This window comes from Sinocyclocheilus anshuiensis, unplaced genomic scaffold (genome assembly GCF_001515605.1).
Source record: "Sinocyclocheilus anshuiensis isolate Anshui unplaced genomic scaffold, SAMN03320099.WGS_v1.1 scaffold536, whole genome shotgun sequence".
Taxonomy (NCBI): Eukaryota; Metazoa; Chordata; class Actinopteri; order Cypriniformes; family Cyprinidae; genus Sinocyclocheilus; species Sinocyclocheilus anshuiensis.
This window is the reverse complement of record NW_015557179.1, coordinates 1,770,784-1,796,638: the sequence shown is the minus strand read 5'-3', so window position 1 is coordinate 1,796,638 and position 25,855 is coordinate 1,770,784. Positions and strand designations below refer to the sequence as shown.

The 25,855-nt window shown below is 37.6% G+C and overlaps 1 protein-coding gene across 3 annotated transcripts in view; it reads right to left on the bottom strand.

The window, feature by feature from the left end:
* Positions 1-18,584: 18,584 nt before the first annotated feature.
* Positions 18,585-25,855, bottom strand: part of LOC107678488 (brorin-like) — a 25,123-nt gene continuing 17,852 nt past the window's right edge. For all 3 annotated transcript variants that reach the window (XM_016473763.1, XM_016473765.1, XM_016473764.1), the window contains one exon: positions 18,585-19,390. In XM_016473763.1, the coding sequence (XP_016329249.1) occupies positions 19,239-19,390 (152 nt within the window). In that variant the 3' untranslated portion in view covers positions 18,585-19,238. The remainder of the gene's footprint in view (positions 19,391-25,855) is intronic.

Here is a 25,855-nt window from a genome sequence, read left to right as displayed (position 1 = left end):
TCAGCATACCAAAAATATTCTAGTCTATGGTGTTTTGGTCTATATGGTCTGTATGTTCACTGAAGCAAAATGTATCTAGAGTCTGCATCAGTAGACAAATATTAGTAGATGGTTGTCTTGATAAAAATGCAACATTCATCTTTACACTGGTTTATAATAACAGCTATGTCATTAATATGGCTGTGCGTGCTTGCACTCTTGATGAGAATGCCCTTGCATATCTGGGTGTCACAACATGGTACTGATGACTGTGATAAGCGCTGATAGCTTCGTTAACATAAACACCCAACAAACATGCAGGAAGCTGTATGGACTGGAAACGGCGGGTTAAAAATAGTCCAATTAGAGTTATTTATTGTTGCTCTGCATGTATAATATCCCCGCCCTCCCGTTCAATTATGTCGAAAAATATCTCAGTTCCGGTTCAAGAGAGAGAGGAAAATCCAAAAACAGGAAGTCAGCACAGTTTTCAGTGGAGGTTCAAATTCAGACTCTCCCTTTAATAATTTACACGCTTGCTTTGTTTCAAAAGAAATGAAAGTTGGATACTCTATCTCAGGCTTAATGTTCTTTACTGCAGAAAACAGACCGCAGGTCCTGCTCGACTAGATGTAACCTTAAATATAAAGCTTCAAGGCTGAATATTAATAATTTTCCTTTACAAGCTTTCTAAAAAAAAAAGTCAAAAAGCATAGCAGTTTTTATGACTTGCAGTGGTCCACATTTGAAATGCTCCAGGAACCACAAAGGAAAATCACATGTGACACAATCAAAGACTTTCCAGCTAACCAGTGACCAGTAAAACTAGAAACTCATGCTCACCAATGCGAAAATATACAACGAGATGGTGCTCATTAAGATGCGCAAACCGATCAAAAGGTTTATGATGGTTAATTGAATTAATCAAGGTCATTTGACAGTCATTTAACAGTCATTTATGTTATTTATGCTTCAATTTGCATTTTCGTTCAGTAATGCACCGCCTGTGTGTTTGAAGACACAAACAACCGCAGTGGTGTTTGCAGAGACATAAACAAATTCCTCTGTAAACAATTAAGAATTAATAGGCCTAGAAATGCCATAGAGTGCTGCTCACTTCTATAAATTATTGTACTCCTGAATGAACTCCATCCAAAACACGACCTGCAATTTGTGTTTTTTATCTTCCTGGGTCTGTGTTCACACTAATTGGCCATATTATCCCTGACAAAAACAGTGTGATGACATTTTTGCAACACCATTGGTAAAAGACTCCTCAGGCATTTGGATAAACCAGTGTTACATGATCCGTGAGAGCGGCGCCCCGGGTGAAACGAGAATTCACCAGGAATGTGCCGTATAGATGCTACCTTCACATTGCCAAATAATATGTTGAAAACATGTGACAAGCTTTGTGTTAACGTCAGCGTGGCTATTCCGTTTAATTAATGCTCAGTCCTTAATTTATTTGTTCTCGTGCTCTCTTTCGCTTGAGGTTCATTCAGTGGGGGAGCTCTTAATGAATTAGAACATCTTTGGTGCTTGGAGATGAAAGTATTTTTGGCAGGGATATGGGTATTTTTAGTCCAAGAAATAATTTTCTTCAGAGAGAGAGAGAGGGAAAGGGGAGAGAAAGACAGAGTGAGAGAGCTGAAATCTGGTTATTAGTCTGCTTGTCTGCTCCCTCCTTCCCTTCGCAGGCCCTGACATTATTTAAATAGCCGCACACCCATCCCATGGTGCCCAGCCGTGCACCAAAGTGGCTAATTTGGGTAAGCCTCATTCATCTAGAAAAAAATTCATGCAACTGTATATTTAAGAAGATGACATGAGAGAAAGGAAAATAGAGGGTTGGAAAGAAAGGGAAATGAAAGGGATGAAAAAGGAGAGAGAGATAGTGTGAGAAGCTGCTGTGGAGTTTGTTAGTCAAGCCAACATACTGTCAATGTATAAACCTGAGTTATGGTTTCTTCAAAATTTTAATTGGTTTTAGAGCTTGCAAGCCCCATGCACCACTTGGCGCAGACCTTCAGCCTGTTTTGACTGAATTCACTTTATTCCACTGTTATCTGAAATACTTGATTCTCATTCATCAGTTATGCTGCTGAGAGTCAAATATGGACCCTTTTCACAAACTGTGATGATGCGTTTCCACAGTCTTAACATTTAACATCATAAATTAAATCTTTTTATATTTTTTATGTACATTTATAACACTATACTTTATGATACTACCTTGGCATTGAATTACAGACAACTGGTTAATGCTGCTGCTAATATAATGGCTGAGGGCAAATTTGGTACTTTTTTTTTTCTTTTGCTTTTGGGGCAAATGGGAACACTACAATTATACATGTTGTAATTTCATTTCATCACTATAGAAGTTTACTTAACTATAATGACTTTTGCTTCTGAGAACCCCGGAAATGTGAAAAAGGTCCATTTGAGTATGACTGCTAAGTTTATTCAGCTGTGCTATTAATATACTTTTAAAATATAAGAGGGTATATACTTTGTCTATTAATGTACTTATTAGAACAAGTCAATTTATATTTGGCCTATATACTTTTAATAAATCTTTTATTTGATGAACTTAACAACAGTATAACTTAGTATTCCAAATATACTTGGCTTGAAGTTGTTTACTCTTTTGATAGAGTGGCCTATTAAATAATTTTTTCACATATTTATTATTTTACTCCAGCCTTTGTGCTATCTGACAGACTTACATGTTTAAGTTTAGAGTAACAAGCATGGTCGGACTTACCATTGGGCTTGACTGGGCTGCAGCCCATGGGCCCTGCTTTGTAGGGGCCCCGCTTTTGCCCGCTTACATTTGTTTGATTTGTTGAGTTATGCCAGTCAGAAATTATTAGCCGGATTTCCACTGTGCACGCAAGGACTAAATGGGCCAGCTGGGCTAACGGCTTCCAACTACTACCTTTGAGGCCATAATCAAACAGCATAAACTGGTATTTATGATTATTTCACAAAGAAGAAGGACAAACGTATTGAATCGCATCTGCGCCGATTAATTTGATCACAAGGCTACTTGAAACAGCTCCATTAAGCATTTAGCTCAAGAGCGTACATTTAGAAAAATAAAATCACATATATTCTCTTTACAGAGGATGATATATGCGACCTGAAGAGTTCTGAGCACTCTCTCCCGTCTCACTGCCATCACACATAGTGGGGCAGAAATGTCATCAAAATGATTAAAAAAAAAAATAAATAGCCATTTAATGAGTTTCTGTTTTTATAACATATGCCTATGATATAGGACTTAGCCTATCCCACAAACAAGAGTCCTGTTTTTCCGAATATCTGCACGATTTCAAATGTGCAATAAACAACAAGTTACTGAGTACTAACTTTCAGACACAACATTCCGTTTTGCTCAGTCAAGAAGAAAACAGAACAAACAGCAGTTTTTGTGTATTTTTGTGTTACTCCATAATGATGTTCTAGTTGAGGGCATTTATAGGTATAGGGCCCAAACATAACCTCAAGCCCAGGGGCCCCCGGCCCCCTAAGTCCTGCCCTGATAACTAATCAGTTTTGAGGTGGAATAGTAGGGTGGACCTGAAACTTATCTTCTTTGCACACAGTGCTATTAACCCACATAGAAACAGACAAACATTGGGCTAATTTTATTGACACAAAGGCAACATATCAGTGCTGCTTTCATGTCTCATGTATCACTCTGCAATTTCTGTCAGTCTGTCAGTGTTTTTCTGTCTCTTAACTCTTAAAGGGTTGGTTCAATCAGAAAATGAAAATTCTGTCATAATGTACTCACCCTCAAGTCGTTCGACATTTTAAAGAATGTTTGGGTCCAAACAAAATTGAACCTATGAATTTGATTGTGACAACCTTCAAACATAAAGGCTTTTAAAATTTTGTAAACTTTCAGACACAACTTCAAAGTTTGTCTTGATGAACTTGTTAGTTACCACTTATTTTTCAATTTCCGATGACATTTATTTCTGGACTATGTGTGTTTATTTTCTTTTTGGCCAGGGTTCTTTTTGGCTGTGTCTTGTTAATTAGACAACAGACCCAGGATGGACGCTGACCTGCAATGACACCTGGGACTGTGAAAAAGAAAGTGGGAGACTGTGAGTGCAAGTGTGAGAAATAAAAAGAGAAACAGAAAGAGGGAGAGACAGCAATGATTGCTCAGATGATGCTTATTTATTTCCTCTCTAATAAGGTGCTCATTTAAAGGCCTTAAAGTGCCTTTTACTGTCTGGTACATAAAGTATTACAGGGTTTAAAAATCAAGATTGAAATTCATTTATTTTGTAAACAAAATGCACTGGCATTTATCTTGATGTCTCACAGCAGTACGCCAGCATTATTAAATCAATTACTTCTACAATCCTAAAAGTGAAGGTCTCGCATATTTTCAATGCCATAGATCCATTTGGGTTCCCTAAAGCAGTGTTTCCCAACCGGGGTGCTGCGGCACCCTGGGGTGCCGTCTGGAATATCTATACTTTTCAAATTATCATATCGATGTTAGAAATTCAAATATTGTGACAAAATTAATTTTGAAGGGTGCCACAAGGTTGTTAAAATTTCCAAAGGGTGCCGCGACTAAAAAAAGGTTGGGAAACACTGCCCTAAAGAACATTTAAGTCAAGTTTCTAAAAGAACCATTTTTCTTAGTGTAAAAAAACACTTTTAATAGCCTAATCTGAATAACTTTTTCCACTATAAAGAACCTTTTATGCAATGGTTTCATGAAACCATTGACACCAATAAAGAACCTTTATTTTTAACAGTATAGTGCTACATTATTCTCATTTTTATGTCTTAAAGGGGTGATATGTAGAATTCAGAAACTTCTGTTATTAGCGATTAGCCATTAAGTGAATTGCAGCCAGCAACATATGTGCTCATGCGCGTACTCGTGCACACTCAACGTACAAAAACAGACTGAACGTGATTCAAGGCCCTGGTATTACAGTTATTTTTCGTTAATTTGCTTAAAAGTAAACATAAGTTGGAAATACTTACAGTTAACTAACATCCCAACGCCGTCCATGCTGCTGAGAGTGTCGTTTAGATGAATATGTAAATATGTAATGCGCACTTTCCTCTCAATAACAAAATAAACACACAACAAAGATGACAGCGGTGAGAAGACAGCAGTTAAGAAAGCATCTAATCATAGCGATGTGTTTGCACCAGCTCTGCAATTCACCGACATCATGTCGACAGATGAGGTAATTAAAATTACACTGTGTTGTGACAGTTTGATTATAAAGTAGGCTATATTTGAGACTATAGACTAGTGAGAGTGAAGTGACATGTGGCCAAGTATGGTGTCTCATACTCGGAATTAGTGCTCTGCATTTAACCCATCCAAGTGCACACACACAGTAGTGAACACACACACACTGTGAACACACACCCGGAGCAGTGGATAGCCATATTGCTGCGGCGCCTGGGGAGCAGTTGGGGGTTCGGTGGCTTGCTCAAGGGTCTCACCTCAGTCGTGGTATTGAAGGTGGAAGAGAGAGCTGGTTATTCACTCCCCCCTCCCCCAGATTGAATTATTTCATTTTCTTTGCAAGACACAATTACTTTACAATACAGAATATATATTTTTTGCATTAATCTGAGCATTTTATAAGCATTCATTTAATGTATCTGAGAACAATGGCTGGAAAATATAAATTTAAAAACAGAAATACATTGCCATTTTGAATATTGCGTTGCCGTTTTGAATACTGCATTGCCATTTTGCATATTGCATTTTAAATTGAATTTTGCTACCCATATGCTTCCATAGTTGGGAGCATGCATAAACTCCACACCCTTTTGATTTTTCCTTCACATAAAACAGGCTATCATAGAAGGTCTCGTTTTGTAAGATTCATTGCAAGCTGTTCATAAATTGGCAAAATAAATAAATAAATAACAACAACAAAAAATAATGCATAAAAATTATTACTTTTACCATTTAAAGGGATAGTTCAGTTAAAAATGATGTTATTCCAAACCTTAGCTTATTGTCACTATGAATTGTCATTTTACGGAAAATATCTGCGTGAAGATTCTACTAAAATTCTTCTATTGTGTTCCACTGAAAAAAATATAATAATAACAGCTTTTTCTTAATTTTCATTTTTGGCTAAACTATCCTTAATGTCTCCATAATGTTTGCTAAAACAATCTGATTTCTTTAGTAACAGGATGTATGCCACTTCAAATGCACGCTCAGTTAATGAAAGCGAATTTTTAGCCATGTTTATGTCACATTGCCCCAAGCATTGGCCTCGCCAAGGCTCGTAAGTCTGAGTGATCATTGGCCTTTCTTCCTCTCCAGTCTCCCGTCTTCCCATACCCTGCTGGCCTCAGCAGCATCACTGCTCATCCAAACACTAGTCACCCTATGAAACCCCCATGAGCACCTGGGGTGAGCTTGTCCTGCCCAGTGTGGCCTTTGGCAGCTTCTGTGTGCTGCTTTATCACCCTCCCTCTTCCTTGCTCTTTGCCTGTCACACTCAATTAGCCCAATGAAGTAACAAATCTGCCGCTCTATATTTTTCATTAGGGACTGAGGGAGCGGACAGATATCTGTGACCCATCATTTCTCTAAGTATAGAGAAGTTTATAATCAGCGTATGTATTTCCTTACTCAGCTCTCATTAGAAATCAATGCTGTGTTGGGAGTAGACAGCTCAAATGAAAATCAGTCAGAGCCAATTTACATTTTTTGAGATAGAATGGTTGGGCTTGTCTCGCTCATAATCAGAAGCAACAATTTAAAAGGATACGAACCAACAGTTTAGAAGCTGTCACAAAACGTGCGAATAGGAAATGGAAAACAAAAGGGCTCAGAGGCGCTGAACGAAACATGCGGGGGTTTGTATTCACAGACCCTTTTACTGGAAGTGGTTTGTACGGGCAAGAAATCAGACAATAGCAGTAGCCTGCCTGTCAGGAAGCTGAAGGGTCTGAAGAGATTACAGCCAAATTATGTTCCCACCTTGAGGCGAATGCATAATAGACATTAATCTGATTTGTAAATTAGTCAGCTCTGTCGTAATGGGAAAAAATGATCCTGATGTGTTGTTAAACACCATCACTGCACTTACACATTGAACAACATAAGATTTGATTAATCGCCAGAGAGAAGTTCAGCTGCAGAACATTTAAAATGCATAGCAGCAGCAAACTTATGAATAAATAAAATGGGCAATACAATAAAACAAGGAGAAATAAATGCAACAGACAAAAACACTATTAGATATCAATGAAAATAAAATTTATTTAAAACAAAAAAGTATAGCCTATTACTTGTGTCTGGAAAACATGCAATGGCACAAGTCTATGGGTCACTCTAAAAAAAACAACATTTGTGTTCTACTATACATGTTTGTAAACAAAAACTTGAACAATTAATAACTAATACATATTTTTTACCAAAATTAAAAAAATATATTAATTAAAAAAAAAAAATGAATGTAGGCATTCTTTCTAAACATATGAACAATTATCCAGTAACAAATATCCAGATGCCTTTTTTTGCCTCTTTATACAGTACTCATGTGTTCTTTTTGCTATTTTAGCAAATATACTCTTAGTGGCATCATCATCCTTTCAAGAAATGAACTATTCAAGTATAAGTTCTCATCTTTAAAAGACGAGCATTATGAGTCTTACATTTAGTTGGTTTGTAGGTTTTCCATAATTTTCACCTTGTAGTTTCATGAGCACAGCAGGGTTAGTTAGTGAGGTAAAAATTAAATGGTTGCCTTTCTGAATGCATAATTGTGTCCTGACATTAAATTAAAGGGGTCATATGATGTTGCTAAAAAGAACATTGTTTTGTGTATTTGGTGTAATGAAATGTGTTTATGCGGTTTAAGGTTCAAAAAACACATTATTTTCCACATACTGTACATTATTGTTTCTCCTCTATGCCCCGCCTTTCTGAAACGCGTCGATTTTTACAAAGCTCATCGGTCTGAAAAAGCGAGGTGTGCTGTGATTGGCCAGCTATCCAGTGCGTTATGATTGGCCAAATACCTCAAGCGTGTGACGGAAATGTTACGAAGCGGATATCGTCCTCTTTTGGAAGACCAAACAAAGTTTCGCTTTCACAACGAAACACACAGCGTCTTCACGACATGGCGGCGGCAGCAACAATACTACAGTGAGAATAAAAGTTACGCCTTCTTTCTTTGCGTGAACATTTGGGCGGCCGACGTTATGCAAATTTTCCCACATCGTGACGTAGATATGTGGGGGCCTTTTAGAACGAGCCATTTTAGGTAGGCGTGGCTGACTCTTAACTTTTATAAAGAATATCTCTTTGGATTTGAGACTTTAGTCTTTGCAACTTTACAGATCTTCTTTATGCACCAAGAGCTTGTAACACTCCAAAGAGAAAGGAAAAATTGAAATCGCATCATATGACCCCTTTAAATGGATTAATTTACCTTCAAATCTCAAATGCAATTATTAACAGGTAAAAACTTTCTTTAAAAACTAATCAAACATGATAAATGACCCGTTTCATAGTATGACCCCTGCATTACTTGCTCTGTGGAGCTGCTACCAATTAAAATTCAATATCACGGTGCATCTTAAACCTCAATCTTCTGTTTGGGCACTATAACAAGCATCACATTATTACAGTATGTTTACTCTTCAATGATTGATCCATCTTACCTAATAACAGTTTAACAATTTGCAAATAATTTGACTGGCTGCATTGGAGTCACTGATTATTAGTTCCCTCGCAGCTGTGAGATGAGTGGGGATGGTGATAGTGTCCTCACTGGAAAGATCACGCTCATTGAAGCTTGTAGATATTTTTAGACCCGTCATTGCCCGAAGGTGGCAAACAAGAGAGGGCTTCTGGATCTGGCTGTCTGCTGTCTCTCCTCTCTTCTACAGCCCCTGTTTCTCAGTGTTTCTGTCCGTGCTATAACACAGCCAAGAGTTTCAATCAAGAAATAAAAGGCACCACGAGGTAGGCAACACAGAGGGTAATGGACTTTCTCTGTTGCTTTGTAAAAATGAGCCTGTCCCTTGTGACTTACAAGATTCCATTATTAGACTGGCACACAATTGGAGAGCCAACCTGTTCGAAATGACCTGGGCCGGTGAAAGCGCCTGCAACAGAAAGAGACGATTGAGTAAATGCCTTTCTCTAAGCACCTTAATTGCTGTCAACTGTCTCGACATTTAATAGATTCTCGTTTAAAAATGGGCCAACATTGGGCCTTAACTGCTGCTCGGTGCTGATTGTGTCCTCTCAGGAACAAGTAACAACTGCTTCCTTTTAAGATATGATTTGGAGTCATGTTAAAAAAAATTAAAGGCATAGTTCATCCAAAAATGAAAATGATATCATCATTTACCCACCGTCATGTCACTCTAAACCTGTATGACTCTCTTATACGAACACAAAAGGAGAAATTTGAAGAATATCCTGGCCACTCTTTTCAATATAATTGTAAATGAGGACTGGAGCTGTCAAACTCCAGAATGGCAAAAAAATATGCATCATACAAGTATCATAATAGAAATCCATACATCTTTGGCACTATATTCCAAGTTTTCACAAGTCATACAATAGTTTTGTGTGAGGAACATGCCAAAATTAATTAGTGAAACCATCAAAACTTCATTAAAGTTTCCAAGTGAAAGTTCAGGTTATGAGTGTTTCTTTTGAGTCAGTCTTTAAAGGGGTCATATGATGCAATTTCAATTTTTCCTTTCTCTTTGGAGTGTTACAAGCTGTTCGTGCATAGATAAGATCCCTAAAGTTGCAAAGACTAAAGTCTCAAATCCAAAGAGATATTCTTTATAAAAGTTAAGACTCGTCCACGCCCTCCTAAAACACCTCGTTCAAACACGCCCCCACATGTCTACGTCACGATGTGGGAAGATTTGCATAACGCCGCCCAAATGTTCACGCAAAGAAAGAAGGCATAACTTTTATTCTCACTGTAGTATTGTTGCCACTGACGTCATGTCGTGTCGTGTGTTTCATTGTGAAAGCGAAACTACTTTGTTTGGCCTTCCAAAAGAGGACGATATCCGCTTCGTCATGCCTAGAGCTGATCCGTGCTGGTCGCTGAGGAAATACATCAACTTCGCTGAGCCCGGGGTCGTCACATGTGGTTGCCGCAAGCCCGCCGTGTGTGATGCTGTGTGTTCCATTGTGAAAACGAAACTACTTTGTTTGGCCTTCCAAAAGAGGACACAACTAGAAATCAGTGGTTAAGTTGTATTTACAACACTGTTTCAGTACAGTTCAATCCAAATATTCAGATGTGTGCAGCGCATTTTATGGAGGACTGTTTCCTGAATCTGCAGAGCAGTCTACAATGCGTCTGTGGCACAAAGGCTGTTTCTATAAAGTGGAGCAGTTCCAACTTTGCAAGGACAGTCTGGCACTTATGACTCACAGCCTGTAAGTTCATTTTTTATATTTAAAGAATTTGCCACTGACGATTCAAACGCGAGTTTTGAGCAGTGTAGAGTAGCGCTTGTTGTTTGTCGTTTCTCCGATCACAAATGCAGACATGGTAGACATCGTAAAAAGATAGTATAAGTCATTATAATCAGTTATTATGTCCCCACTGGATGCAACAAATGCCTCGTTTGTTATGGGTTTTATTGGTGTTTTCTCATCGCACCGGGACACGGCATCACAGTATGGTAAGGGGCGTAACATTTCCGTCTCACGCTTGAGGTATTCAGCCAATCACAACGCACTGGATAGCTGGCCAATCAGAGCACACCTCACTTTTCAGACCGATGAGCTTTGTAAAAATCGACGCGTTTCAGAAAGGCGGGGCATAGAGGAGAAACAATAATGTACATTATGTGGAAAAGAATGTGTTTTTTGAACCTTAAACCGCATAAACACATTTCATTACACAAAATACACAACATAATGTTCTTTTTAGCAACGTCATATGACCCCTTTAAGGGTGCTTTGCTTTCACACTGGGTTTGATTGTCTGGTCCAAACCTGAGTTCGATTGCTCCCCCCTCCCACTGCCCCTGCTGGTTTGTATTCATACTGTGTTTTTTCGGTTCTGAACCAAGGTACGTTTGCGTCATCAGAGTGGCAGCTGTTTACCCCTGTTGCTAGGTAACGACTACACAGAAGACGGCGAAATGAAATGCTTGCTTGCTTCATTTTTATACCTCGGATTTTGAAAATGTTGTTTCTTTTTCAAAGTGCCAACACAGAACGGCACATGCATATATCACGTTGTCACGACTGTGATGCAAAGGGTTCAAAAGAACGTGGGAGTCAATTTCTGAGAGTAGAAATGAGATATAAATTGTCTCTGCTGCAGCGCGTCAGTCAAGCTTTTCAGGAAAGCGAGTGAGTAAACACATAAACACACAGTTTGACCAATTCATACATCATTAATAGCAGTTAATTTCCGTGTTTTAGTTTGATTGCATTCACATCAGAAGCGAACCGTACAGGAGTTCGCATGATCCGTACCCCAAACCATCCTTTTTAGGTGGACTCGGGTACGGTTTGCGGGTGCGCACCCTAGTTCAGAAAACAGTGTTCACATTATCCAAACAAACCGAACTCTGATGTCAAACGAACTCGGGTGTGCTCCAAAAGTGCTAGTGTGAAATCCCCCTTAAATGAATCTATTGATCTGGTCAAAACCAGTTTAAATGTGTTCATATTAGCAAAATTCTGATGAAATTCTGTGCACAAAAAGGTCCAATGTCTATTATCAATCATTTATGAAGCACCACTCACACAGAAGTCACTTTCACACCATTTACTAATCTGTGTGATCAGCTTGAACCAGTTGTGAAAACAGTGTCGGGAATAGTTTGTATCCCTGTAGATTTCTATTGAAATTACACAAAAACTTGCCAAACAATGGTGAATCTGACACCTTAAATGATTTGGTTACTAATTGGACTGATCCTGTAGTCACATTTAACTCAACAAAACCAGTCTGAATGTTATATTCATGATTTCTTTGATGATCTGGATTGATTCAGTCTGGACTGATTCAATTGAAATGACAAAATTTTTTCATTCAATGAAATGAATCATTCATTAAAATAAGATGTATTTCAAAAGAATCAGACTGATTCATTAACCTAAAAGTCCACTTGAGAAAAGATAATTAGTGAATAATGAGATCTCACACAAAATTCCCAAATCACATGATTTCCTATTAAAATGACTGGATTTTGTCAGTGAAAATTTTCCGAAAACAATAAATGTGACTGCACCTTAAACTTCATTCGTCTGAAATAATAAAGTCATATACACCTATGATGCTTGGAGGGTGAGTAAATCATGGGCTAATTTTCATTTTTGGGTGAGCTATCCCTTTAAGTAGTGACAAAATGACTTACTGTGAACTGATTTTCGGTTTGTTCTTCACTCACAGCTATCATACATTGTCTTCATAAGCCTTATGAACCACTTTTATGAAATGCATTTTGAACCTTAAATGCTTTAGTCTTCATTATTTGTATTAGGATAGACAAAAGCAACCAGTAAGATACTAAAAATTCTCCACAGATAAAAGTAAGTCTTACGACTTTGGAAGGACATGAGGGTGAGCAAATGATGACTGAATGATTATTTTGGGGCGAGTTAATCCCTTAAGTTTCACAATGAGAACAGAATCTCTATGTTTTCAGTAGCTTGCATCAGATAACCTTACAGGGTCTCTGTTAGCAAGGATTTGCTAATCCCAAAGATGAAAAAAGACACCCAAATACCTGGATTTTAACATTCCTTGAAGCAAAGAGAACAGAGTGTTTTTTCTTTATGTTAACATGACCTCATGCTCAGACAGCTTGACATCTAGTTATGCAGACATCCGTATCAAAACAATGCTCTTCCAGGCTGAACCAAGACACGCTCTGTATTCAGGTCACAGCGGTGAAGAGAGGAGACGAGGCATCTCCCCCAGCACGCTAACTCCGGCGAAAGAGGATGAGCAGGATTAGCCTTATCCCCCAATCACTCGCATCCCCTCCAACCACACGCGAGCCAATCAATAACACACTCACAGGGAGACGCAACAGGTGGTTGGCACAACTTACAAAAACAGATAGCCAATATTCATCTGTTTCCCCCCTCCGCTATTAATCGAGGGACTGGCATGTCTTCTCTTGTACTAACTCTTCAGACGTGAGCTGTGAAGTGGAGGATGATTGAGGTAGAGGTGTTTTTTGGAGGGTGTTAGGCATATCACCTCATCTCGGACCATATCACACCTTCTTAATGCAGCGTTTCCTGCTGCAGGCTGCTGACAACAGTCTGACGACAAGCACAGACACACAGCTGGCGCTACTGGACCAGTAAGAACCAGGCATATCGATTTCACTGGTCACTTTCCAGTACAGCATAACGTCTCCGATTTTTTTGGCTGTCTGTTCCCGGCTGTAGCTGTCCACAGAAATGGCCCCATTTTTTTTTAGTGAAGTGAAATAATACCTCATGTGTCAAGACAGACCAGCAGGTCGTCGCCTCAATTGTGTGGTGTTTGTTTTGACAAACAGAGGGGTCTGCTCGCTATTTTTGTGTTATCGCTCATCTTCCTCTGCTAATTACTTGCTTGCACTAGTTTTGCTGGTGAAAACTGGACCAGAGTAAACAACCTCGAGGAGGGACCGCGAGAGCAGCAGCATCGTGTCTTCACAGATGAGCTTTAGTTTGAGGGGAACGAGGGTGCCGTGAGTTAATCTGATGACTAAATGTAGTGTAGTATGACAGAATGTTATACAATAGCTCGTCACATGGTTACCATGGTCAGAATACACAGAACTGGAAATGACCTGGAATTTATAGTTAATATTAGAAATGTAAATTGCCCACTGAGCTAGAAATGTTCCCTGGTCACATTACTATACAATTAAATGAGATTCAAAAGTTGAACAAATAATAAAAAGTCATCAGGTTAAATACAGTGCAGTGGTGCACTTTACTTGTTGGTCTTTTTAGGGGGTTCAGAGAAAAATAGTGTATAAAATGTCAAAAATAAATAATTATTATATATAATTGGTATTCAAATTGTCTTCTTGGAAGAAAAATAGTGTAAAATTCAGATAAAAATTATGTAAAAAAATAGAATTAATTAATTGAAAAAACAATAATAAATATATATAAATAATATAAATATTAGAACATGGTATTCTACTTTCCAAATACTGGTCATAAATAATTTTTAATTGTTCAACCACATGCTACGTTATTTTTTTATAAATCATATTTATTTATGTGTTGCTTTCAATGATCAGTACTTTATTTGGTTGGCTTGGCTTTATACAAATGGTCTTCTTAGGGGGTATAGAAAAAAAACTATATATAAACAAGTAAAACAATCAAACAAATTAAGTTTAAACATTGAATGAATACATTATTTATAAAATAATATTAATTTATTTATAATATATAAATAATATAAATGTTTTTAAAATAATATATAATATTTTAATAATATCTCAGCTGTATAAATATTTTTGATAAATTTATAATTTATTAAAAACACAGTCAATGTCAATACAAAAACCCTCTTGCTTGTGACATTACTTAAATACATGTTGATTTTACTTACTCCTGATGAGACATTATTCCTTTAGCTAAAACATTATTCTGCTCATGAACTGGTGATTTGTTTAAATTTCTGTATGTTTCTCTTTCATAATGAACAATCACATAACTTGACGCTGTAAAATAAATTGGACGCTGTGTTTAATTTTGAGTCACTGCTATCATTTAATTGCCATTTGAAGTGGTGTGTAGAGGCCGTAAGAAGGCCAGAAATCAGAGTGTGAAATTCCTCTTTATCTGTGGACATGTTGCTAATGGAACACAGCCAAATGCTTATTGTTCATTTTATACCTTACACAAACACAATTACCAACAAAATCACTCAATTAATCATTTCGCACAGTGGTTTGTGTTTACTGTGTCAGAAACTCATTCAGATGTCACACAGCCAGTGGGAATGCAGTTTGGTCCAGAGGAAATCAGCACAGATTGACAGACATGTTTAATGGGGTATTAGCCATGTATGAAGTAATATGGCTACAAGCCAGAAATGAATGTCATTGCTTGTTAAGGGAGAAGCATTTACTATCATTTGAATGACCAGGGGATGTTCGTATATTAGGTGAAATTTTAGATGCAGCGCAGGGTAATCGGTTTTAGTTTGTGAAACAGATTCCCTCATTAAAAGTTCCCTTTGAAGACCGACGGAGTTGCTGGTATTAAGACACTTGGGGAATTCCATTTCAAAGGGGCAAACTAATTCAGGCTGCCCTCGACTGTGTAGTCATTAGAGTTAGTTTTAATAATTGAGCTCAACTAGTAAGACCAAATAGAGCCGAAACTATCAGAAAAAGGCTGTTTTCTTTAAAAAATAAAAAATATGCGTGGGATACATAAAACAGCCGAGCATGCATATCTTTATGGCCCATGATAAGAGCTTGTATTAAAGGTCCCATGGCATGAAAATTTCACTTTATGAGGTTTTTTAACGTTAATATGAGTTCCCCTAGCCTGCATATGGTCCCCCAGTGGCTAGAAATGGCGATAGGTGTAAACCGAGCCCTGGGTATCCTGCTTTGCCTTTGAGAAAATGAAAGCTCAGATGGCCCAATCTGGAATCTTCCCTTTATGTCGTCATACGGGGAAAGGTTACCTCCCCTTTCTCTGCTTTGCCCGCCCAGAGAATTTGGCCCGCCCATGAGAAAATGAGCTACTACTGTGCGAGGCGAGCGCAATATTTTTTTTTCCTCGAGAGACATCATGGCTTGCAAACGAGCGAAGCATGGCAGTTGCCCCGCCTCTCTCCTCCTCATTAGCATTTAAAGCTACAGACACAGAAATGGCACGTCCTAAGGAAAGCTCATTGTGGGACTGGCTCGTAGTGGCTGAAATTCTGCACCAAGGCTGAATTTCGGGAAAGAGACTTCAGATACAGTACTAGGGACCACTTAGGCCTATATAAAAGCATCCAAAAAGCAGCATGTCATGGGACCTTTAAGGTCAAAGCTGAAGAACTGAACAGGGAAAAATAAAAAAGTATTCTCATCTGATAGATGGGTATTGATGTAAGAAAAGCCGAAGAGGGGAGTTAGCGATACTGTGGGAAAGAGACACTTTAATGGCAATTGTGCACAACCAGCAGGGTGTCAGACTTTACAAAAGGATGCATGAAGAAATCCATGATTCCAAATCCATTGAGCCCAACAGCTGAGACGTTGAGAGGGAGAAAGAGACATTGGAGGAGATCAGAGATAAAGAAAGAGATAGATTGAAGCACAGGGAGATGCCAGGGGGTGATCAGCTCTTCTGTCATGTATGTGCACGCATCTGGCTTCATTTTCCCACAATCCCCCAGTCTTGCCCCAAGGCACGTTTTGCTACAGGAGGGATATGCTGGTTGTCTGGCAACCCTGGTTTAAAGACCGAGAGCATGTAGGGGTGCACAATAAACAAATGTTTGAAACAACTTCTTGAATGAACATTCGTTTCTGTATAATCAAGTAACATTTTCTTTTAAGACCCACAATTCTGCTTCGTTATTCATAATCTGCCTGTAATTATGTTGTGCAATTTTATGCTCTTTTAATTGATTGGACACACTATTAACTGCTGATAAAACATCATGAGGGAAATATAAACCACTCAATATAAACTCTCATCTTTAATGCCAAAAACTAATTGCCGTTTCTATGCGTAAATGAGGCTGCCGAAGAAAATCCTGAAGATAGACTTGCTGTTTGTTTGCTGAGAGCCTCAACGCACTCAAGTGGCAACAGAATAAAATGTAGTACTGTAATCTACTCAGCTAACCCGTGTTATGCTCTTTGTAGCTTTCAGTTAGCGGCAGAGCCCTTGACATCAAACTGAACTGCATTTAAGAGCTACCATATGGCAGAAGGGATCTGATTGAATTACTTTGATGCAAGATTCAGCATGTGCATCTTTGATATCACACCTGATGTTGGCAAATATTATCCTGTCACATGAAATTGTCAACTTCACTTTGCGTCTCTTGCGTTAAATTAATGATCAGCATTTTCAACACTGATTTGTTTTGTTTAGAGCAAATCACAGCAGTCATTGTGCGTTAACACTTGAACTGTCCCTACAGAAATTACTGGAGATAAATGTCTTCAAAAAACATGAGTCGTTTGCGCACTTGTTTTTAATTCTGACCTTTAATAAAAAATATTGACCTTAATCAAATTGCTGACATGCCCATTAAAGGTCAATTTTAAAAGCATGGTGCATACTAATGAAGTAATGCCATTTAGTGTCTAAAACAGTGTTGCTAAAACTGAAACTAAAATTATTCAAGTGATTGAAGTAAAGCTAAAATAAAACAAAAAACTCATTTGGTCATTGAAATAACCATTTTGATAACTAAAATAAAGCTGAAATAAAATACAAACATAAATGTTAAATGAAAAACTTAAACTTAAAAAATTGCTTTGTTTCTGTGACAACTAACATTAATAAAATAAGCTAAAACTGAAGTACTATAGTATATTAAAGCTAATTAATGTAATATAAATAACCCAAAAACTAATAAAAATGACAAAAGCACATAACATAATTAATTAAAACTCAAATTAAAATGAAAACTAAATAAATAAATGCTAATTTAAAATATTAATAAATACTATAATGATAAATAATAAATGATACTAAAAAACACTGGTTTAAAATCATGTTTAATTTTAATTTAACAAGAAAATATCCCTATTTTAATCCAGCTGGATTCAGTGGCAGTATGCAACAAGGCACTGTTGCTTATTGTTCAATCTTACATGTATCTCACATCTCCATCAGTGGGAGGTGTGTTAGCTGACTGAATCATCTAGAGCAGTGTTTCTCAGTCCGGTGGTCCTGGAGTAGCCCAGCACTGCACATTTGGACGTTTCCACTCAACGTCTCATTATTAGACGCTCCAAGACCTGAACTGGGAATATGTGATTATTTAATGCATAGTATACATGAACTAACTTAATTAGCTATGATCATTATCCTACATGACCATCAACTTTGAACAGGTTTATATAAAAAAATAAATAAAACTATAGTAGTATCTCAATGATATTAAATAACACTGCTTTTTACCCAGAGCTATTTACACTACAATTTAGTACACTGACTGCAAGAACAGAAGACCTGGGGTTAGGTGGATTGAAAGCAAATTGCTAATACAGAGCTCTTTATTGACACAGCTAAATTTAAACCATCGAGTTATTGGATGGGCCACTTGATCGGACACTCCTCCTGCTTCAGTATTCCTTGTGAAATCTGTGCCATTTTTCATGTTTTTACTTGACATTTCAAGCATGGCCCCGCATTTAAAAATGGTAACTAACCCTAGTCGACCTCACATCAGCGTCTAACTCACAAACAAGCATGCACAGTGTAACGATTTATTTGGAACATGAAAACACATACACATAGAAACACGTCTTAGCAAAACGGACCTCAGATAAGAGCACAATAGAGACTTAACATAAATGCAAACATCTGAAAGCAGCTTTTTTTTCCATTTTTGATTTCCTTGAATGGAGACCGAATCCATTCTGCTCTGCTGACTATCCTGACGTTGTGTTAGATGTTATGTGTCACTCCTGACAGTCTTTGACGAAACGTTTCCTCCAGACACATTGACAGCTGTAGGTGCGTTATACATTCTAATAAGATGGATTGAAGTCGATCCGGTATTAAAACGATACAGCATATCAAAATACAGTGGCTATAAAAAATATAATTTCACTGTAAATCAGATATCTGAATCCAATCATAATCGTTGAACCAGCACATACATAAATAAATATCCTTTATATGGGTTATAAATCTCAATACAAACTTGAAGTATTAATATAGTTGAATTCGACTCCATGCCTCCTAAGACTATACATGTAACTCTAACGTATGAATCTCATCACTCGTCATGACTCGATGCCAACTCAGAGGCTCCGTGGTAGCGAGAGGAAAGTAGCGTGTCGCACTCTGGCCCTTGGCCTTGTTTCCAGGTTAATTGGCCCATCCGCTGCTTGCTACAGGACACTCTGAGTTCATAGTCATGAACGGTCACAAATGACCGGCTGATGTAACAGCACGTGGTTCCGGTGTCTTGGCTGCATGTGAGGCGCAGGGCTGCTGTGCTGAGCCCATACAGACCACAGCTGGGATGGGTGATCCAGATCTCCACAGCTGTCCAGGTGAAGGCTGAGGGTCTCAAGCCTTATCTCGGCTGGCACTCGTTCTTGCTGCAGGTGGCCTGCCGCTCGATACGCCAGGTGCCGTCCTCATACGTGCAGTAGCAGATGGTACATTCGTCGATCTTAACCTCTCGGCCGGCCGGGATCACCGCTGTGTCCGCGTAGCAGTTTGGCCCTGTGCACAGACAGGAGAGGCTGCATCAAATTGAGAGAAAGCCTGCTGAGATCTGCCAACACAACTGCAAGCCCTAGTTTTGGGTGGCAGTAACTGTCACGGATCAAGCTGAAATTATGTCAACTGACCTCATGTAAGTTTTATTATGTTTTCAAGTTAGCAGTCAATCAAAGTGCAATACTATGACCAAAGTCAGTTCTTTTTCTGCATGTACAGGGCTCCAGACCAACAAAGAAATTATTAAAACAATTAAATATTTAAGAGCCGAATTATTTTTCAGTTGATAAATTACAAAATTGCTTGACAAAAATGCTTCAGTTCATTCTGCTATACCTGTGATGAAGGGACACTTTTGAATATAAACTACAGTTATTTTAGTTATATAAACTAGGGTGTTATTTTAGTTGTATTTAGTATAAAACTGTATAATTGGACATAATTTTAAACAATAAACAATCATTTTATTAATTAATTAAATTATTTTGTTTAAAAAATGTACAAAAAAAAATAAATTTAATTTGAAAAACAAAAAAATCAGATTTTTTTAGAACACCGTTATTCATTTATTCAACAAAATGCTGTTGTGAATATGTATCTTTAATTATACATTGTTGTATAAACAATCAGTCAGTAAACAGACACATGTATGCCTGAAAAACTTATATAACAGTAACGATTCTTGGTTAATTTTGAATCAGACACGACTCGCAGTTCAGTCACTTGTGAACTCAGTAACAGCTCTAAATGATTCAATCTGTTTCATGAATCTTTATAAATGAATGACTCATTTCAAGCAACCACTTCATGAGAGTCATTTTTCATTGGTATTCAACACTGGTTTGCACAAGATGGCATCTAATTAACCTCCTGGGTTTGACGATGGCGCCGGTGGAATCACTTGCATTTTTTCATGATAACAGTGAAAAGAACTTAAAATGTCATTTTTGATCGTACACATAAAAGTAATACATCATTTGACTCTGTAAAGAGTCCACTTTTATTAGTGTACACTCACATTATCAACAAAACATTGTGCTTTTGTAAAATAAAGACAATAAACGGTGTGCTTTCAGCCGTCTCGGTCTCTGCGAATATCTTTCTGAAACGCGTCACTAAAATGAACTGAAACTCAGTGAATACTTGACACACAGACATGAGAAATATATATATATGGAAAGCCTGAAGTGTTAAAAAAAAAAGTAAAAAAAAAAAAGGCATTAGAGAGATACCCTACCCCAGATGCAGCTTCCAATTAATGATTCTTGGTTCATTTTGAATTGGACATGAAAAATGCCTGGCAGTTCAGTGAGGGAACCACTTGTAAATTCAGTAACAACTCTAAATGATTCACTGAATCCGACTGAAATTGTTAACTGTTTTATCTGTTATTTCAAATGATTCATTACAAACAACCAGTTCATGAGAGTCATTTTTCATTGATATTCAACACAGGTATGCACAAGATGGTATCTGACAAAACTGAATATGGTTGCACACAAAGCTTTCCCACTTGTTACCAATTGTGATTAGATTGTAAATTATTCTTGTACATTTTTTTGCCATATTTGTGACAATTTTAGTTGCAGTGTGGATCCCTGATGCAGCTCACTTAATCAAGGCAGGGACATTTCGTCTTGGCATCTTGACAGCATTCCTTACTGAACCCACAGATGGCAATCAGTCTTTATCACAATGATGTTAAATGTTTCAAATGACAATAGTACCTCTAAAAATGTTCACACTGTAAAGCACAGTTCAATATCAGGCCTTCAATAAAACATGACCGTATCATAACTTCATAGAGGAGTAATTGCTGAGCTCTTGGTGCACCATAAACATTTATCAAGCCCCAAGTGCAGACTCAAACCTTTAGTGTGCTGATCTATAAAGCTCTTCCTCTCATGCAAGTGCTCTTTCAAACTGTAAAAAATTTATACAAACGTATGTGTTTAAGCCTTAATCCAGCTATAATGCTTTTGAGGACTTGCTAGATAAAATAGTAAAGCTGGTTTGTGGAAATAGCTGTTGAAACTGATGAAACAAACACACTGGCAAATAGAAATAAAAACAGACATGGTATAAAATATAGGTGCTATAAGCACCTGCTACAGTATTCAAAGCCATGGTACAGTGGCTTGTGCATGTGTGTGTGACACATAGAAAGCAGTTGTGTTCATGGAGAATGGATCCCATGTCAATAAACAGCCATCCACGCCCCTGTCTGGTCTTAACTGTCCTATTATTACTGTATAGGCAAAAAGACCATGAACAAAAGCAAAAAAGAAAACATCCAACTATGGCCAGCTTTCAGAGGAAGATAGATTGCACATCATGCACTGGACCGTGCAGGTCTAAAATGACTCATCAGGACAAACACTAAATGGCTTGTCACATTCAGAGGCATAGATTAACTAGAAAAAGAGAATTTGTCACGACAAACTCAGATGCTGGCTAGACAAAACCTTGCTTGAAATTTTTTAATAGTTTAAAGCTTGAATGAATGGATGGATGGAAGGCTTTTCACTACAGGACAATCAAGTCTGATCAATTTGAAAAAATAAAGCCTGCTAAGTCAGAACAGCCTGAAGTACTGTGCTGAGTTTGGTGAACACAGCTTGAAAGCTCTAGCAGGAATTAATGGCATTTTACACAGTACACGATGTGCAGCAAGCTTTGCATTCATTTGCTATATAAATGAGATACTGCTTCAGCCCCATGCTAGCATATGTAAATAATGCATTCTGTGCTGCATGTAAATGATAGCTAATAAAGTTAAAGGTGAAGTTTATGTCAAAATACATTCTCTTAACCCAGTTTATTGTACATTGGCCTCTATAAGTAGGCCATTCATGGCTTTATCTCCCCAAAAAGTGTAAAAAAAAAAAAAAGCCTCCCAGAACCATCAAAACATTTAGAGCGATCTGCTCATATCTGTCAATTTCTTTCCAGTTCAACCATCAGTGAGAGTTTGGGGCATAGAATTGCAAGCCAAAATTCCAAGAATTGCCAAAATATGCAGAAACAGACAACAGTAACAATGGAACAATGGTGCTTTTACGAGATTTGGGTTTCAATAGAGATGCCAAAATTGCAGAGTTTCTTTTCAAGCTAAACGTAGGTTTTTGTCACGTTATCACTTTACTGACATACCCCAGATAAAATAGTAAGATATTGTAAGGATAAGAATAATTGTAATGGTGTGATGAGTGTAAGGGGACGTTTGCAGTTTTCTCTATAAATGTTATTCTCCATAAAACAGAATACAAACTAAATAAATTGGGTGTGAACATTTACTGTCCAAAGTCACAGTCACTCACTCATTCACTACTCCCTATTATAGTGATTGCCACTGTATGGAAAATCAAGAAATCGATTTTGTACAAATATGGCAATTCGGCAATATAAGAACTAAATGCTTTATTAGTATGCAGCAGCCACAAAAAGATGAAAATTATGATCATGCGCGGTGTGCACACCAGCAGGATACTTGCGAATGAGCTTGGAAAGCTCTGGCTGCTTTCATCCCATTGATAATAAACTGAGAACATGCTGTGTAAAATGGCTTTTATAGTCAGAATTTTTCAATGGAAGTTACTCTTCAACTATGGGGAACTGCCAGAACAGGCTACAAGACTATGCTGAATTTGGTGGATGTAGTTAGGTTTAGATATTAAATGTTTAGTCTCAGGTTAGAAACTTCAAAAAACCCAATAAGATAATAATGGCTTTGTCAAGCTAACAAAATTAATACAAAAATGATGCCATTAAAGAGAAATGCTACCTAAGCACAGCGCCCATTTCCCCTCCTTTTTTTACATTCGCTAAACAAGGATGAATGGTATTCAGCCTCTAAAAGATATTAGCATAGAAGATGGAAGACTACATAAAAAGAATGCGGGCACATCAATCATCTTGAATATTTGGCCAATGCTGTCAAGACGTCATCCAATCCATATTTATAATAATTTCAGAGCAAACACTTCAGATTCCTGCACCCAAATATCAAGACTGTGGAAATGAAAGCAGCTGGCACAGCTGATTCATCGTGATGGGTTATATCTCACATCACCCTATGGCTCTGTACTGTATGTGCGTTAATACTGCTGCCATGTATGTTTAACTGTTGCATAACAGAACATGATTATGTATTGTCGCATTAGATGTGATCACTGGTCTGGTACACAGAAAGAGAGGGTAGAGAAAGTTGAAAAAGGAGGACAAAGAGGATCAGGAGGAAGATAAACGGGTTCAGTATACAGCAACAAACAAAACAGCAGTGGAGCAGTACGCATGCTGCATTTTTGGCAGTGGACAGGAGTGTTTAATCACGCTGAGCAGACCCTTTTCCTCGCCGCCTATCAAAGCACTGCTGTAGAGGCTAAATTCAAGAGAGAGTGCCATTAAAGACTTTGGTCCATTCAGAGATGAATTGCATTCCCCATGGTACAGTGTTAATTGAGATAAAAAGCAAAGGAGGAAAGGAAAGCTTGGATCCTGAAAATGACATGATCTTTTAAAGCTCATTAGAGCTGATGCTCTCTGAAAGATCCGGGATCATAGCTCACACTGCTCTGAGAATAAGTAAAAGGAAAGCCCTCTAATGCAGTTCTTTAGTACGTATGCATTATAAATGCCACTAAATTTACTTACTTTTGTGGAAATGATGGCTGGGCTGGGATGGATGGAGAAGGTGTATGCAGATTTGCAGTGGTATATTTTATTCTGGAAGTGCCAGTGGATGAAATTTCAACATTCTCATAATAAGTCATACGCAATGCCGTATGGACCAGGGTAGTCTTGCACCAGCGTTTGTTAATTCTTACTTAAAATGGAACATAAAATACACACTAGGGGCTTAGTAACTACTAGCTAGTTTGTAACTACTTTATTTGGTTGCACCATTTGTTCTTAAGAAAGAATAGCTAGCAAGTCATATGATCTCCATAAAATAGTGCAAAGTGGAATAATTAGACGTTTACCCTCAGTGATCCAATAGGCTTTAAATATGTGAGCAGAGGTTGTGATGAAATGCTGTGAATTTCAGCTAATCCTTGATTATCAGTATATCCTTGAACCTTGAACTTCTTTTTCCTCACGTAAATAATGGTAAAAATACGTTTCCATTGAAATATGATAGTACTTAAATAAATAGCTTTTATGGGTGATATAAAGCCAATATAGATCCAAAATGATACCAAACATGAAAATTTGCTGAAAATGTACTCATGATCAGGCCAACCAAGATTTAGATGAGTTTGTTGAGGAAGCATTACATGGTTTATGGACTGGTATTTGGCCAGAAGCAATGGGTTGAAGTTAAAATGCCTTAATGATAGATGTTTCTCACAAACACACAGCTTTACACTTCACAAGATGTTAATTGATGGACAGTTGTTGTGTGGATTACCTGTGTATTATTCTGATGCTTTTATCAGCTGTTTGAACTCTCATTCTGACGGCACCCATTCACTGTAGAGGATCCATTGGTGAGAAATGTGATGTAATGCTAAATTTCTCCATCTGGTCTAATGAAGAAACAAACTCATCTACATTTTAGATGGCATGAGGGTAAGTTTTCAACAAATTTTTGGGGTGAACTATTCCTTTAATAATAACAAAGATATTTTTATTTGTGAAAAATTAGAAACTGATTTTAAGTATTATTGATGCAGTTTAGTCAACTTACTATTTCATTTCAACCAATGCTCCTTCCGTAAACATTTAGTTTATATGTTCAACATTTCAAGTTTAATGGTGCAATACAAAAATATTTATTAGTGTTTAAGTTGTTACTTTACATCAAAACTAGGCTAGGTCGTAACTTACACACATCTGGTGCAACTGGCCCCAGGAATCTTTCTAATTTGTTGAGCTTTCATGTATGAGAAAGATGCCTTTAACATAAATGCATGGCATTTTGATTTCAGACATCTATGTAGCGTCTGGACCAATCAAAAACACAATTTTTCATTTGATTTAACAAATCAGTTATTCATTAGATTAACAAGTCGTCACAGACCCCTCACCCAATAGACTGGGCGCCAGGATGTCTGCGATCCCCTTTTTCAGCACTGTGTAGGTGATCTGAGCGATGCTCCTCATTTCACTGATTTAAGGCCTTATTATGTGTTATATAGCTTGAATGTGCCTTCCTACAAGCAGTAGAAGTTTTCAGTGCTATAATGCGTTTAAATCGTACGATAAGATACTAACCTGATTTTAGCGAAGAAATCCTAATTTCTGTTGTTAGCAGAGGGTATGCTTTTCTGACGACGAAATCTCAGATTAGAAGCCCATATAAATGGTACCAGAATAAATCGGTCTGATCTTGGGCGAATAAATCCCCTTTTTCAGCACTGTGTAGGTGATCTGAGCGATGCTCCTCATTTCACTGATTTAAGGCCTTATTATGTGTTATGTATCATTGTATTCATATTGACCCGCTCATGTGAAACATTTACGTAA